Below are 16,160 nucleotides of genomic sequence, written 5' to 3'. Positions count from 1 at the left end.
CCCATCGTGCGGTTTTCTTGGCAAGATCTGTTCATCGTGGGTTTGCCTTTGCCTTCCCCTGAGGCTGAGAGAGTGTGACTTGCCCAAGGGCCTCCCAGTGGGCTTTCAGGTCCGAGCAGGAATTCGAACCCTGAGCCGCCATCCAACTCTCAAACCATTACCTTCCTCTGAGGCTGAGAGTGACTTGCCCAAGGGCCATTCAGTGGGCTTCCAGGACTGGGTGCTGATCTTAGGGATTTCCTGCATGGCAGGGGGTTGGACTGGATGGCCCTTGTGGTCTCTTCCAACTCTATGATTCTATGATCTGAATCCTGCCTGGGATCCTGGAAAGCTAGGGTTGCCAGTCAGGCTGAGGCTGATGGGAACTGGAGTCCCAGAAAGCCCTGCTGTAAGCCACCATGCTCCCATCCTTACTCAATAGTGGCGGACATTTAGAAGCGCCCTCAATACGCATGGTGTCTCGTCCTCAGGGCTGGAAGGGAGGCAGAGCAGTGGCCCTTGGGCCATTTAGGGGGACCCTAGATGTTGCCGGACTGCAACTCCCATCAGGCTTAGCTAGCTAGGAGTGGTGGGAAGTATAGTCCAACATTGAATCAGATTATATCTCTCCATTTCTCCAGCTCCAGGAAGGAGTTCCTTGGCTTTGCGGCTTCTCTTTGCAGGGACCCTCCAAAGGCGCTGGCACAACATCTGCCCACCAAGGCCCCAGAGGTGGCCCATGGGATACATGACCCCAAACCTCTGAGGCAGTCTGCTCATCTCTGGAAGGATGGTTTGGCTTCCAAAGGGGGAGAGAGACATAGGCACTGGCAGGCCTTCCTCTCTTATCTCTCTTCCTCCTTTGCAATCCCCTTCTGCTCCTCTTATCTGAGCAGGACATCTGGGAGCTTTTCCTAAACCTGATCCAGCCTGCTCCTCTCTGTCGCCAGGAAGCTGCAGCCTGAAGGGGGAACATGGGCTGTGCAATCATATACACACATCCTGCCAAAAAAGTCCTCATGCCTCAGAAGCAAAAGCTTCATATTTGGCTTCCGTTAGGCTAGGTTCCAGGCATTCCTTTGGAGTGGGTCGGTGGGCAATTGCGGCCTTTGAAATGCTATCGGACTGCAACTCCCATAAGCCCCAGACTGTGGAGGTGTGAGGATTTGGGGAGCTGCAGTTCCATGGCACCTAGAGAAGTTTCTCCCTTGACCTGTTTTAGGGGCAAGTAGGGGAGAGGTGTGCACTTTTCACACGCAAAGTTTCCAAATGGCGCCGAAGCCAGGGATGATGGTTATTGGACCCTGACTTTCTCATTCATCTTTGTCCTGCTGGATGTGTTGGGAGGACAGCACCCATCATCCCGAGCCGGATGATGGGTGCTGCCCTCCAGCAGGCCCCCAGGTTGTGGAAGGTGGGGATGATGGGAGCCATCCTTCAAATCATCCAACAGGACTCTAGGGAGAGGAAAGCGGGCCCTGCTAGCTGGGGATGATAGGTGCCATCCGCAAAACCATCCCAACAGGACCCCCAGATTGGGGTAGGTGGGCCCTTCTGGCCGGGGATGATGGGTGCCAAGGGTACCCGCCTTGAATCCCACCGTGGCAGAAAGGCAAGCTATAACTCTTGGAAATACTCCATATTTGCTGGGGTTAGGGGCACAAGACCCCTGTGAATATGGAAAAACCACCAATAACAGAAACGCCGGAGAGGACACCTCTCTAGGAATCTCTAGGTCCTCCAGGGCAACTCTGTGGTCAACATCCGTCAGACACTGACCATAGAAAGGCCTAGTAGAGTATCCTTTCTAGGAATCTCTAGGTCCTCCAGGGCAACTCTATGGTCAAAATCCGACAGACACTGACCATAGAACTGCGCTGGAGGAGCTACAAAGGCCTAGTAGAGTATCCTCTCTAGGAATAATCTCTAGGTCTTTTGGTGCAATTTTTAAAGTCAACCATAGAGTTTCACTGGAGGGCCTAGAGATTCCTAGAGAGAACGTATTAATCAAATCCGTGAATAGCCAAAACTGCAAACATCAAAGCCGCAAATAGGAGGGCTGAGTGTAAACAAACAAACCACACAACAGGACCCCAGATTGGGGATGATGGGGGCCATCCTCCAGATCCTCCAACAGGACTCCAGGGAGGGAAAGGTGGGCCCTGCTGGCTGGGGATGATGGGGGCTGCTGCCCTTGAAATCATCCCACAGGACTTTAGATAGGAGAAGGTGAGCCCTGATGGCCGGGGATGAGGGGGTCTATTCTTGAAATCATCCTGACAGGACCCCAGATGGAGGAAGGTGGGGATGATGGGGGCCATCCTCCAAAGCATCCCACTGGACTTTAGATAGGAGAAGGTGGGCCCTGCTGGCTGGGGATGATGGGAGCTATTCCTGAAATCATCCCACAGGACTTTAGATGGGGGAAGGTGGGCCCTGCTGGCCAGGGATGATGGGGGCTACCCTCCAAAGCATCCCACAAGCCTTTAGATAGGGGAAGGCTGGCAGGGGATAATGGGGGCTATCCTCCAAAGCTTCCCACAGGACTTTAGATGGGGGAAGGTGGGCCCTGCTGGCCAGGGATGATGGGGGCTATCCTCCAAAGCATCCCACATGCCTTTAGATGGGGGAAGGTGGGCCCTGCTGGCCGGGGATGATGGGAGCTATCCTCCAAAGCATCCCACAGCCCTTTAGATGGGGGAAGGTGGGCCCTGCTGGCTGGGGATGATGGGGGGCGCCCTCCTAAGCATCCAAGTGGAGCCCCAGATTGGGGACGAGAGAGCATCGCCCATCATCCCCCACCAGCAGGGCCCACCCTCTGCAAGGGGGAGAGTGCCTGCCTTCCCTGGGGGCTGGTCAGGAGGGCCGGCTCCTCCCGCTGCTGCTGCTGCTGGTGTCGGCCGGCTCCAGGCCCATCCTCCTCCGGGGGAAGGAGCAGCAGAGGCAGTCCGGCAGTCGGTGGGGCAGGAGGGAGGCTGCCGGGGTCCTGCTGCGCCCATGACCCTCCTCGGGGGTCTGGGGATCCGGCGGGGGAGAAGGAGGAGGAGGAAGGGGGGAAGGGGCTCCCCTCCGCCGGAGCCGGCCCTGGCCCCCCAGGATGATCCCCTACTTCTCCCAGGACGCCGTCATCTCCCAAAACGCCATCAACCAGCTGTGAGTAGAAGGAGGGAGAGGAAGGGGTCCCCCAGGAAGAGAGAGAGAGGGAAAGGGCCCCCAAGTCTTTGCTGCAAGGACACAGAGAGAGAGAGATCCCTTCCTTTCCCCTCTTCTCACCCCTTTCGTGGTTGGCTTTCTTCCTCCTTCTCCTCCTTTTCCCTTCCTCTCTTCTCTTTCTGCCAAATTCCTCCAGAGTCATCTTGGGACAAAAGGCAAAAGAGGAGAGACACCGAGAGAGAGAGAGAGAGTTTCCCTTGGCTTTCCTGGGGTTTTAACATCAAAAAAAAGGGGGGGATTATTATTCCTGGTCTTGGAGAGTTGGCTTGTCTGCTGGAACTTGGGACCCCAAAGGAGAAACCAGGTTGCAGCCTAGGAAGGGAGGAATGGCTTGGTTTGGGAGGGGAGAGGCATCGTTCGCCTGCCTGTGTGTTTTGGGGGGTGTCTTTGAATTGAGGAAAGAGCCCCCCAGCTTCTCTCCTTTGCTGTCAAACAGCTTGACCCCACTCTGTGTCTAAGCCAGATTTGCATTGGGGACGCCCATCCAGTGCTCTGGGTTTGTGGGAAAGGGGTCCCCCACCCCCCAAAAAAGCCCTGACCCCTCTGTGAGGCTCTGGGTGTTGTGTTGTGGGCCTCCAAGTTGTTCCCAGCTTATGGCAACCCTGTGATGGGGTTTTCCCGGCATGAGGTTGGCCCCAGGCTTCCCCTGAGGCTGAGAGAGTGTGACTGACCCAATGGATTCCATGACCAAGCCAGGAATCGAACCCTGATCTCCGGAGGCCTAGTCCAGCCCCCAAACCAATTCTTTCCCCCAATTCTGCCCCAAAAAGTAATGGCCATTTGTTGAGATGCATTAGGGATGGATTGTGCGGCCTTCGGTACTGCGTCTCCCAGCATATCTCACTCTTTTGGGGCTTCTGGGACATGCAGTCCCAACACAGTCTAGAAAACCATACAGTTGTTGTTGTTCTGTGCCTCCAACTCAAGTTTGGATTTATGCTGAGCCTATGGTTTTTCCCCCCTCTTGGCCACTTCCTTAACAGTGGAGTTTGCCATTGCCGTCCTCTGAGGCTGAGAGAGTGCGACTTGCCCAAGGTCCCTCTTGACCCAAGGTCACCTGAATGGCCATGCTGTCTGGGGATGATGGGTGCCGTCCTCCAACACATCCAGCAGGATCTCAGATTAGGGAAAGGGTCAGAAGAGCCCTGGGCTGGGCACTCTCTCTCAGCTTCACCTACCTCAAAGGGTTGTTGGGAGGGAAACTGAGAAGGACTTTAAAGAGCTGCACACACTCTCTGCTCCTTTTGCATTCTGTTCCCTTTGCTTCCCTTTGGTTTTGCCAGCCACTGGCGTGTGAACCTGCAGCCTCTTTCTTCCTCTGCTGGTTAACCGCCGGATGATGGGTGCTGTGGTTTTCCTGCTCCTGGTCCGTCTGGGCCTGCGCAATCCTCCCCTTGAGATTCCTGCGACTACGTAAAAAAGGGGGCATTGAGGAAGGGGAGATGGCGCTATCGGATGTCGGAGACGCAGCTGTCCAGGAATAGCTCCAGAGAGGCCAGAGTCAGCAAAAGTCCCTTTTACACCAGCTCCGTTTTCGGCCCCTGTTGTGTTGTAAGCTGCATTGCCTCTAAGCTTTTGGAGAATTATTGGAGGTGTTTGAGTGGTGTGATCAGTATCGATCAGTATTTATTTATGGCATCGGTCTGTCGCTGCCTTCAAGCGGGTTTCTGGCAAGACCACGGATTTCATTTCGGGGTGTTTAGGTTCATAGGTGCCTTCAAGCCACCTCTTATGGCGACCCCAGTCTGAAAGGCAAGATGGAAAAACAGCCTGCAAAAGGGTTGCTGGATGTGTGTTGTGTCTGGGCTTGGTTATGCCAGGGCATGGGAACTAGGCGTTGAGTGCTCTTGGAAGGCTTGGCAATCGCCTCTCGCAATACGTTTGCCGTATTCACGCTTGAGAGCCTTAGTAAGGCCTGGGTGGGATCCTGTGCCAACTGGAGCATGCTCTGGAGCCCATCTCTGGTGCCACTGGGGGTTCTTTGGCAGAGAGCTTTCCACGGAGATGGATTCCCCAGCGGTCTTTCGGAGACATTTCAAAAGCCACTCCAAAGGCTGCAGAACCAGCTCCAGGGTCACCCCTTGCCCACTGCTGTTCTGTGCAAACCTTTTCCACATGGAGCAACCAAGCTTCCAGGCCTCACGGGACTCTTTGTCTATTCAGTTTCAATCCAATGTGGCTCCAAAAATTCACCTGTTGTGTTTTGGACCGTTCCAGATCGAAGGAAGCTCCGGTGGTTGCAGACGCAATTCATAGTAGTGGCGATGGGTTCCTTGCCCTAAAAGAAAACCCTCCGAAAATCATGGGGTCGCCACAAGTTGACAGACTTGAAGACGCATATACACACACATGCTGGAAGCTGCCTTGGCCCCCAGATTGGGGAGAAAGCAGAACAGAAATGAATAAGAAGAGAGGAAAACTTGAATTTTGGATTGGATGGCATTGCCTGCAATGGGACCAGAAGGTTTTCTCTTTTGCAGTTAGTGAGGAGTTAAGACTGCAATTGCATTCAAGGCACTGTGGGTGAGCCTCAAGCTGCGGCCCAGTGCCAGCTCCCTCGCTCTTCTTCTCCTTTGCAGCCTTCCTGCAGAAATTTTGCCTGACTTGGTTGCTTTGAATTGCTTCGCTTATGGGCTCAATTGTCAGCAACGGGCCGCAGGTTGCGTCTGGTCTGGCTGGCAGTGGGATATATCCCATTAGAAGCAAGCTGGGGATGCCCATGGCTCTTCTGGCGTTGCTACACTGCAGATCCCATCAGTCAAGTAAATCAGTCACGTCAAGCAAATTGAGTCGGACAATCTGTGGTGAACATCCAAGGCAAAGTTTGTTCAGCCCTGAGGCTGAGAGAGAGTGACTTGTCCAGGGCCAGCCAGTGGGTTTTCATTGCCGAGCTGGTATTCAAACCCTGGTCTCCAAAGTTGTAGAGTGCCCCGTTTGCTCCTTGCAACAAGGTGGGTTAGCCTAAGACTGAGTGAGAGAATGGCTGGCCCAAATGGTGGGTCAGGAGAGCTTGGAGGACCCAGACAAGAGCCCCACTGCCCATGTCTTTGAGCTGTGGGTCTTGGATCATAGATGGAGTCGGTGTGGGGCAGGACTCTGAGAAGTCAGGGTTGGAAATCTCTGCTCATCCCTGGAAATCCACCGGGAGACCTTAGGCAAGTCATACTCTCTCAGCCTCAGAGGGGAAACTTTCCCTGAAGGAATCTTGACAAGGAAATCCCTAGATGGAGTGACCATAAATCAAAAGTGGCTTGAAGGCAGACTCTTGAAGGAGCAGGGTTTTCATCTGTTTCAAGGCTCCAGCGTTAGTTGGTGGTGACTTCTGGCTTCAGTGCTTGCGGCCTGAGAATCAGGCCAGGCCAAAAGTCCAGTCGGTCCTTTGCTTTCCGCCTCCAAAACATCAGCCGGGCTGGAGAGGGTGCTCAACATGGAACTTGCTTCTTTGTGAGGTTTGGGCCCCTGACTGGTTTTTTCCACCGAGGACTGGGAAGGCTGAATGGAAATGTTGGTTTAGGGTGAAGAAAAACAAACTGTGTCTTTGCGCAAGGCATAATTAACTTGTGGCATTTGCTGCCTCCAGGAGGTGTTGGGAACTGGTCTGGATCGCAGAGAACCGTGTCGGTTAGTAATAGCCGACTTAGTACCATGTTCGAAGGCAGTTTATCTGACGGCAAGGAGACAAACCCAGCGGTTTGAGATTGGTTCAATTTTCTTTTTGTGGATTCTCCAGCTTTGGGAACAGAATGCTGGTCTTGACAGGTCTGATCCAACAGGGCAGGATCCAGGCCAAATGGGTTGGATCTTGACTAATTTTATGCCACCTTGGCTTCCGTTTAGGGCATGAAGTAATGGGATTGGCACTCCTACGCTACCCAACTCACCCAGGTCCTGATAGCACCAAGGTGTATCTCTTCCTCTCCTTGCACATGAACGCGGGAGGAGCCACCCTTCCCTTCCCTTTGCTGGAACTGGGAGATAAAACGGTCCATCTGCCCGTCCATTGTAAACAAGAGATTAGCAGCGCCAACCAAGTGCCACAGGGCTTCTGTAAGCTTGGCTCCTTTCTCTCTTTGCTGTGGACTTTGTGGTAAGGGAGAGGAAAGGTGGAAGCGCCTGGGGCTTGGATTTTATGTTATTTTAAAACCACTTGGATTTTGGCTTCCTAACCACCTCTGAGGATTCCTTGCTTGAGAAAACCCTCTGAAATGGATGGAGTCACCATAAATCAACAGGCAATGTGAAGACACAGCTAAGTTCTCACCTTGGCTCCTTTTCCGCAATGCTACAGGTCAGGAGTTTCCAGAGCTTGAGAAAAGGTGCCTTTTTGGACTGTCACTCCCAGAAGGACTGCCAATGTATCCCAGGGGCTGGAGGCCATAATTCAGAGGAAGGAATTTGCAAAAACCACATCTGACAATTCATAAGAAAACCTTACAGACTTATTGGGGTTGCCATAAGTTGCCTTGAAGGCATGTAAACACACGCAAGACCTGAGCTTGGTCCCTTTCCTCCCAAATGTTGCAAACTGGAACTTGCAGAACAGATGCCAAAGTGGCTTTTTGGACTGCTTTTCCCATAATCCAAAAAGAATGCACACTTTCTAGTCACTATTTGTTCCTTTTTCTATACGAATATCTCTGTTTCATGGCAAGGACCCCATCTTCCCCCAAATGCAAGACCTTGTCTCCCCAAATCCTCCAGTGAGGTACCTGTTGCATTAAAGAAAACATCTCTTAACTGACCTCAGGAATGGAGCAAGCATAAGATCTCTCTGCATTAAACAAAACTGTGTATGTGTGCGGGGGAGATGTTTGATAACCCCTTGCGCCAATAGTGCCACTTTCCTTTCTTGAACCTTGGTCACTTCTGTTCAACATGGAAGCCTTCCATTCAAGTACGTTGCATTTTGCAACGGCTATTTTACACTGGAGGCAGGCTAATACTTTTGCAAGCTCGGCCGTAATGACTTCGCCAAATAGCTTGCCCTCCCCTTTGACCTGCTTGTCTGGGTTTCCTTTGTTGGGCTACTGGTCATGTGGTTGTGTGTGTGTGTGTGCGCGCTGCAAGATTGTGTGCGCCTTCTCTGAAACGTGCTGGCCTCAGCTCTTCTGGTCCTTGGGAGCCAAACGGCGCCTCTGCCTTCTTTTCAGTGGGTCAGACTTCCCACCAGCAATAGACCATGCTTGGTATAGGCTGGTGTTCTCCCCTTCAATGGGGTGCCACCCCAAGGCTGCCCCTGCAGCCCTTGCCACCTCCAGACTCCCTTTTCCAGGTAAAAGACGGTGATTTGCCCTTCCTGGAAGCCTCTGGGTGATTCTGGGCGTTGTAGTCCATAAAAGGGACTTTGCCCGGCGCTTGTTTGCCAGCCGACCGTTTTGTGAATGGGGATGGCAAACAAAGGAATTATAGCACTGTCTGTACTTAATTGCATTTAAGTACTCTCTGACTACATTGTTTATGATCCCATGCCACAATCAGTGTATAAATTTGCCCACTTCCGGGTAATGCTTCATCACGCATCGGGTGAAGGTGCGCCATAGTTCACAGAAACTGAATGAGTCACGAAGGCGCTGAAGGAGACTGTTAATTTGTTTATTCATTTTATTGGATTTCTATCCCCCCCTTCTCCCAAAATGGGATTCAACGTTGCTGGGTTGTTGTTTTTGCCGACGGCGCTAAACTTTCCGGAACATGACTCGCACCCATGACAGCAGTAAGGAAAGTTTGGAGCAAAGGTATAGACCTCCCCGTCGACCCGTGGAGTACACACGCTCCAACATTTCATTGATGGAAAGTGGGACAAGTGTGGCCAAGCAACCTCAGAATGTAGTCAAGATGGTAAAAGTTAAGGACAAGGAAGAGCAGACAAGCTAGGAAAGGCTGCAGCAGTTTGCTTTTGCCTGAGCCAAAGCACTGAATCAGCTTTGGAAGGAAACTGTCATCAAAAAGCAAAGTCGTTCAATGCACCTCGGCTCCGGAGGGGGGGCATTTGTGCATTTCGAGTGCACCCACGCTCTTGCCTCGGCCGGTTTGGACCACTCCGAGCTGTTAGAAGTCTTTTTTAAAAGGGGGAAAATATCGGTTCATAATCTCTGAACGGCACTCTCTTCTTACAAAGCTTCAAGGATGCAGCATGCCCTTTGATTGATGCCGGCTCTGGTAATCCTCTTTTGTTACCAGGTGCAAACATCCCTGCCCTGCGCTCAAAAGACTGTTCTGTTTTCTTACCTGGGAAGGACATTTTTGCAGAGAGAAGGATGCCAGTCCTCTTGGGCTCAGGGGACGTCCGAAACAAAGCAGCGGTTCTCAAACTGCAAGACCCGTGCCAAGGGCCAAAACTGTTTGTGTGTGCTAGGTTATCTGGGAACCTTAAAAGCCCTACCCTGTAGGGCTGTTGGACCACCGATGACACCCCAGTTCCCTGCTTTCACCTTTCCTACTGGTTTGACCTTATATCTCTGAGTGATCTCTTCCTCCCACTTTCCCACGGTCTGAAGCTTGTTCTTCTGTGCCTTCCAGTTCTTTCCGACTTTTGGAGACCCTAAAGCGACTTGGTTTTCTTGGAAAGATTTGCTCAGGATGGGTCTGCTTGTTTCTTTTTTGCCACTGCTTTACTTTTAGGCTGGAAAAGTCTTGACTTGCCCATGGTTATCCAGTAACCACTGATAGCCTTATCTTGGGACACTTTGCTCGGAGCCTTTTTGATGATATTTTGCAGGTTTTACGCACTCTGCCAGTTGCTAATCTCTTGAATGTTAGGCTCTTTCCACCTCCACCATTCCTCCCATCCTGCAAATTTCCTGTTTTGCTCACTTGCAAAGACAATATCTATTTAAAATAGATATTTTTGCTCACTTCCAAACAAATGTTTCTGGAGGGGGCTGCCTCATTTTACCCCTCTTCCCCCTGTGCAAAGTGCCTCATTTTTGCTAAGGCAACTTTGACTTATGGCAACCCCATGAATCCTGGCCTGTATGTTTTTTGCCCCTAGGGCTCAGATGGACTAGGAACTTGTCGGTGTCTCTGTTCATTTGGGGGAAAAGAATCTGCTGACGTCCATTGAAACCTAACTTGGCTTCAGCTTGCTTCGAAGGACGCCGTGGGAGGCTGTCCGTACATTTTTCACAGAGCTTGGAAAGTTTCCTTTTGTAAAAAGAAAAGAAAAGAAGCAATTCGTTTTTGACGGTCATCAGAAGACGGTCAAGTAACTTGTTGTCATCCCCCATTGCACCGTTGCAGGCAGGGGGCTTGTGTAACTTTTGCTGCTTATTTTCTGTTTTCATTGTGTGTGTGTGTGTGTTTTAGGAAGACAGGATTGATAAGAGAATGACCTAAAAACAACTCATATTGGAAAATGCCCTGCAGGCTCAGTAGGGACAGTTACGTGTTAACGCTGACGAAATAACATTTCTTTCGACGACCAAGCTGCCTTAGCATCGTAACTCTCCGCAGGTAACGTCAAGCTCTGGTTTGTCATGGACGCTTACGCCAAGACTGCCGATACCCTTTTGATACCCTTTCTTGCCTGTGGAAAGGCAGTGCCTGGTCTCTGTCATCTCACCCCGCAGCTCAAGAGGGCTGCTCCGCCTGGGCCTCATCTCTGAAACCGGCCCCATCTATTCTTGGCTTCCACCTGGCGGGGTCTGAGCTCTAGCCGGCCAGCCTTGGCTCTGAACTCGCCTCGCCTTTCGTTGCCTACCGGCCGTTGCCACAACATGGGGGCCCCGCGCTCCTGTTTGCACAGCTTGGCGTTTTTGCATTCTGTGCGGGGCGGTGCAGCTCTGGCCGAATAGCTCAGAGAAGAGCAGGATATTTGTATATCTGTGTGCTTGTGTGTGTGTGTTATCAGAGACAACGCTTGGGAACCCCAGATTATTGCATCGTTAGAAATTAGGATTATTGCTCCAAAAGTCCATAAACGGTTTCCGGCCTTTCAAAGAATCTTCAGCCGATTTTTATCTTTTAAAATCCACGTCAGCTCGGCAACTTGGGCAAAGTTTGCAACCTGGGTCTGTTTGGGGGTAAAAGGGCCTTGTGTTGTGGTCTCGTAAATGACTGGCCAGGTGCTTTTGCTATCTCCTCCGCTCGCTTTTGTGCTGAGGCAGGCAAATCGGCCAGAGAACCAAAGCTGCGGAAGAGCTTACTAGGTGAGGTCACAATCTTCTGCGGACATCACTGGCGCCTGGGTTCTTTCTGCAGAACGCTGCTTCCCAACGGCAAGGTGTGCGGCGGAACAAAGATAAGCACAGCCAGCTTTATGCACAAAGACACTGCAAGGGGAGAATGAGGTATCTCTGACGTATGTAAGGAGGCTTCTCATGGATGTGAGAGTGTCTCTCGGAGTCTGTGGTCACTCCAACATACAGCCAGGTCTGGTCTGGTGGAAATAAAGCAACTCACTCCAAGCCAAAGCAACTGTCTGGTCTAGAGCCCAGTCCCACATTTGCCCCTTCAGTCAACATCCCTGAACCCTGATTTCTTCATCTTGGTTTCACCGACCCCTTTCTAATATGGTTGGCCCTCCGTATGCGTGGATTCTTTATCCGTGGATCCAACCATCCACATTAAAAGAAATACAGTGTCCAAAAACCAAACCTTGATTTTGGTCTTATATATAAGGAGCATCCATTTTATAACGCCATTGTATTTAATGAGAGCATCCACAGATTTTGGTACCCATGGGAGGTCTGCAACTAAGCCCCAGCCAAGGATACCAAGGGCCCACTGTAAAATGTATATTCTGGCTCTCCTCTATACTATCTGATATCCTTACATCAATCCCATGCAAAGTGGAGAGAGCGACCTGAGACCACTCAGCAAACGTTCTGGCTGAGTCAGGATCTGAGCCTATGCCTTTGTTGTAATACATCTAGAGACAGAAGCTGGGGTTTAGCTTCTTTAAGGGGTATCCCAACATGAGACAAAGGGCAGCTTTCATAGAGTGTAAGGGAGTAGAAAAGCCCTGGAAGTTGGAAATGTAATGCCGTTTTCCCTCCCGTCCACGATGCTCCGTCGCAACATGTTCCCTCTTTGAGATTGTGGCATTGCCTTGACTCAGCTGTTTTCTCCTCTCGACCTGAACTACAGGAACATCCTGCCAAAAAAATTACAGCAGATGAATAAACAAATGACAGAGCATTTCTATCCTTCATCTAAAATGCCATTTAGGCGCTAGGTGACTAAGTGGATTTTTAAAATTTATTTTTATTTGGCAGAGGATTGTATCTTTTTCCCCTTTTTAACGGCAGACGTTGCATTGCATTTGCAAGGCCCTTGGAAATAATCAAAAACCAACAGAAACGTCTGAGGTCTAAACTGCCCTTCCGTTTGCAAGGCGTTTGGTGCCGGTGGCTGTTGGCATTTCACATTTTTGTCTCCGTCCCGAGGGTTCTCCGTGGCAACTCGGAGGGGCGGCCAAGCTGGTAGCCTGGTTACGGCAGTCATGGCCACGGCGTTTAATGGGCCTTGAGGTTTCCAATGGAAATGTCTCCAGAGATGGGCATGTGCCCGTTTGTTCCTCCTTTGGGACAATGCGCTTTGCCATGGCGCATGCTAGAAATTGTCCTTACAGTGGGCTCTAGTTGTGTCCTCACCCTCTTCTCATTCACCATAAGGATACATTTGGAAATAAGTCTCCAAATGTGGCAGCCCACCTTGGCTAGCCAAACATCACTCTTTTAAGTGGTAAGGAAAGAGATACACACAGCAGCAGCAGTTCAGGTCTAAATACTAGATTTGTCTTTAGAATCTTTTGCATCATGCCATTCATTTTTAACCAATACTTTCTTGCTTCATGCCTGGTCCTCTTAACAAAAGCACGTTAAATATCAAGAAAATAGAATTGGCTTCCATCTGTGTGTCTCTGCTTCCAGGCTCTACTCCTCAAACGGTGGCCTCTTCCTTCCTTCCTTCCTCCCTCCATGAATCCAGCTCTCCCATTCTGGGCCTTGTTTTCTCATGCCTTCGTCCAGGTTTTGTCACGACGCCACTTTCTGATGCAAGCCTCCGAAAGTTGGGTGCGGACCAAGGTGCTTGAATCCAGCACCCGAGGGCTTGCACACCTCGCGTAACCTCCCTCCACCCTGGGGTCACACCCTTTCCTGCCATGCCTGGGATTTAGAACGGCAGCCGATGCAAAACAAACATGTGCGCATCTCCGCCTTTGCTCTACGTTTCCACTCCTGGCTTAGCTTAAGCTAGTGTCTACTTCTTCTCTCCCCGCCTAAATATAGCCAGTCCTGGGCATCTTCGCTAATATGGAGAGGGACGCTGCTTTGGCCTTGCTGACTCGGTCTTCCAATCCTATTCCCAGCGACCGGAGAGCATCTCGTTCAAAATCTGCTTGGCTGTGTGCGACCCAAGGAAGAATAAGAAGTAACCTGGTGCGCCACTTTTCTCTTTATAGCCCAGCTGTTAGTATTTTTGCTCTTGCTTCCCAACAGCCAGATGGTGAGACATCATTGAAGGGAGAGGGGCTCATTTTTCACTTTGGGGGCTAGACAGGCCCAGCATAACCTTTACAAACAATGTTGATCAGCCAGTGTGCAGAAGCAATTCGCTTACCCATCCATAGAGGGGCTAATTTGGTTGCGTCTTGTGGGATTTCTCTTCCTTCTCCCCTCTTCTTCCTCTCCCTCTCCTTTGCTTCTTCTTCTTCTTTTCCTTTTCCACCTCCTTTTCCTCCTCCTCTTCCTTGAGTTTAGGCTTTCGACTGGTCTCCACTAGTGAGCAAAATCCACCTCCAAGCAGCCATGCCAAGAAATTTCTGTAAATCATGCACTTTTCGTTTAAAAACCTTTCCTGTGCCAGACATAAGGCCAATACAAAAGATGGAATATATAATGTATGCAGGATGTTGCCTTTGGCCAGTTTGGCTTGGACTTTCTGACAACGTATTCTCTCTCCTAACCGACAGCAGTGGCTCTGTGGGGTCTCAAGGCAGAGAGAAGGGTCTTTTTTATCACCCGTGTCTACCTTGCCCTTCCATCTAAGGATAAGGAGCCTTTTATCGACCAAGGGATTCATTTGATGCTAAGCACTGTGGGTGGAACAAGTATCCGCTGCCCCAGACTCTCTCTCTTTCATGAGCAATACACAATCATATGCATTCGGTGCAAGAGAAAACCGGTAGCATTGAAAGCCAAGGGGTTGGAGCAAAGCATGTTCTAGTCCTCACTGAAGGTCCATGGCATTTGGTAAACACTGATTCTAACTGGAGTCAGCAAACTGGTTTCCGTTCAACCTGGGCTGGAAGGGAGGTTACGTAACAAGCCTCTCCCTATTTTCTCTCTTCTTTGTATGTTTACACATTTCCCTTTGTAAGTCCGGCAAGCGCCCAGGTGCACCTGGGTTGGCAGTAAAACAAAAATCACCTTTTCTCTCGCCCACGTCTTTCTTCTCTCTTTTTTTGTCCTGTCAACAAAGAGGCAGGTGAACACCCAAATACTGGTCACCTACCTCTGTTTTTAGTACGCATGGTTGCAGGTGTATCTAAGCCTGAGGCTTGGGGGACCCTCGCTGGACACAGGAAGAAGTAATGGGAAAAGATCCTTCTCTGGTTGAAACCTTGGAGAACCTCTACCTAGGGAAACCTTAGGCCAAAATGCGCCTGGTGCACTATGCCAGCCGTTGCTCAGTTTCTGCAGGGTTGAACAGCAGCGTTGGCTTGGGTCCTTTCTTGTCCTTTTTCAGTAGTCAGTTCCCTGTTAACCAGAAATGGTCCTCTGGGTATTTAGGACGACAACTCTCTTTTGCATCATCATCTCCCAGGCTGGATAGATGGTAGCTGTTGTTCGATCCAAGAGAACGCAAGGCTGGAGAGAGGCTCTTTTGCAGCCCCTCTTGCTGCTTTGGACTCCAAATGTCATCAGCCCCACCCAACCTGTCCAACAGGAATGGATTATGGTAGCTTTAGTTCAAAACAACCATGGCTGAAGGTTTCCAGAACCTTACTGTATCAACTGAGAAAACATTCCCAAATTCTTTGGCCACAAGGTGCGAACGGGGCTAGCCGGCTTTTGCCTGGCTGGTCTTTCCCTCCCCTGGCTGTCATGATAAAAACTCAGCTGTAACCACTTTGGAAGCTGACATTTCTCTCCGAAAGTGAGCCTCGCTGCGGTTTATGTGGAAGACATTGTTTCCTCTCCTTCCTTTCCCTGAGGGAATCTGGCAGCGTCTTGGCCTGAGCGGCTTCTTATTTTTTATTTGGGCATGCTGAGTACAGTAATTCAGGCGGCCGAACGGATACAAACAGACAGTGGCCCAGGACTTTGGAGACGGTGGCTCCCATCAGCCATCGTGACCAAGGACAATGGGAGCTGTAGTCCCAACTCATTTGGCACCTCTTGAGGACACAACCTAAATCGTGGGAGCGTTGCTCTGTTTCTATCCCTGTATCTCCACCGGAGTTTTCTGCAAGGCAGATCTTGGATGAGCCCCACGTCTGTGAGTCCCCCCCAAGATGTGTGGTCACACAGATGTTGGTGCCACCAAACAGCTGGGCTGAGCCGGCCCGACTTTCCCACACTCGATGGGGCGAGACTTCCTTTCTCAGAAGATACCACTTCCCTGTTCTGGCTCATCTGGTCCTGGCGATGACGTGAACTCTCTTTTTCTCTGTTCCTGTTTGGTGACCGCTTGCAATGTCTTGCCCCATCCGCTTCTCAGGGCCGCCTTTCTTTTGACGTCTGTGTGTTCAGAGGTGTGTTTACTCTGCAACCGAAAGCCAAAATCCTATGCCGGGAGAAGGCTGTGGCCTGCTTAAGATGGTGCAAAATGAAGCTGTGGCCGCATTGTTTTGTATGATTGCCTCCCATTTATTTATAAAAGTTATATCCCAGCCTCATCCAGAGATCTCAACAACAGAGACAATCCAACAGATCCAAAATATGTGTTGTTGTTGTTGTTGCCTTCAAGTCATTTCCTATTTACGGTAACAAATCCTGCCAAGAAAACCCCATGATAGCTTT

General features: G+C 50.7%; 1 protein-coding gene across 2 annotated transcripts in view; it reads left to right on the top strand.

Moving 5' to 3' along the window:
• SSH2 (slingshot protein phosphatase 2) overlaps positions 1 to 16,160 on the top strand; it is a 62,688-nt gene that overhangs the window by 23,325 nt on the left and 23,203 nt on the right. Inside the window, exon 1 of one of the 2 annotated variants that reach the window (XM_042442303.1) lies at positions 2,923 to 3,132. The exons of the other annotated variant lie outside the window; for it this stretch is intronic. Coding sequence (XP_042298237.1) covers positions 3,077 to 3,132 — 56 coding nt within the window. The 5' untranslated portion in view covers positions 2,923 to 3,076. Of the gene's footprint in view, positions 1 to 2,922; positions 3,133 to 16,160 lie in introns of those variants that run through there. 2 annotated transcript variants of the gene reach the window in all.

This window comes from Sceloporus undulatus, chromosome 11 (assembly GCF_019175285.1).
Source record: "Sceloporus undulatus isolate JIND9_A2432 ecotype Alabama chromosome 11, SceUnd_v1.1, whole genome shotgun sequence".
Taxonomy (NCBI): Eukaryota; Metazoa; Chordata; class Lepidosauria; order Squamata; family Phrynosomatidae; genus Sceloporus; species Sceloporus undulatus.
Note: the sequence above shows the minus strand (reverse complement) of the source record. Positions and strands in the feature narration are given on the sequence as shown.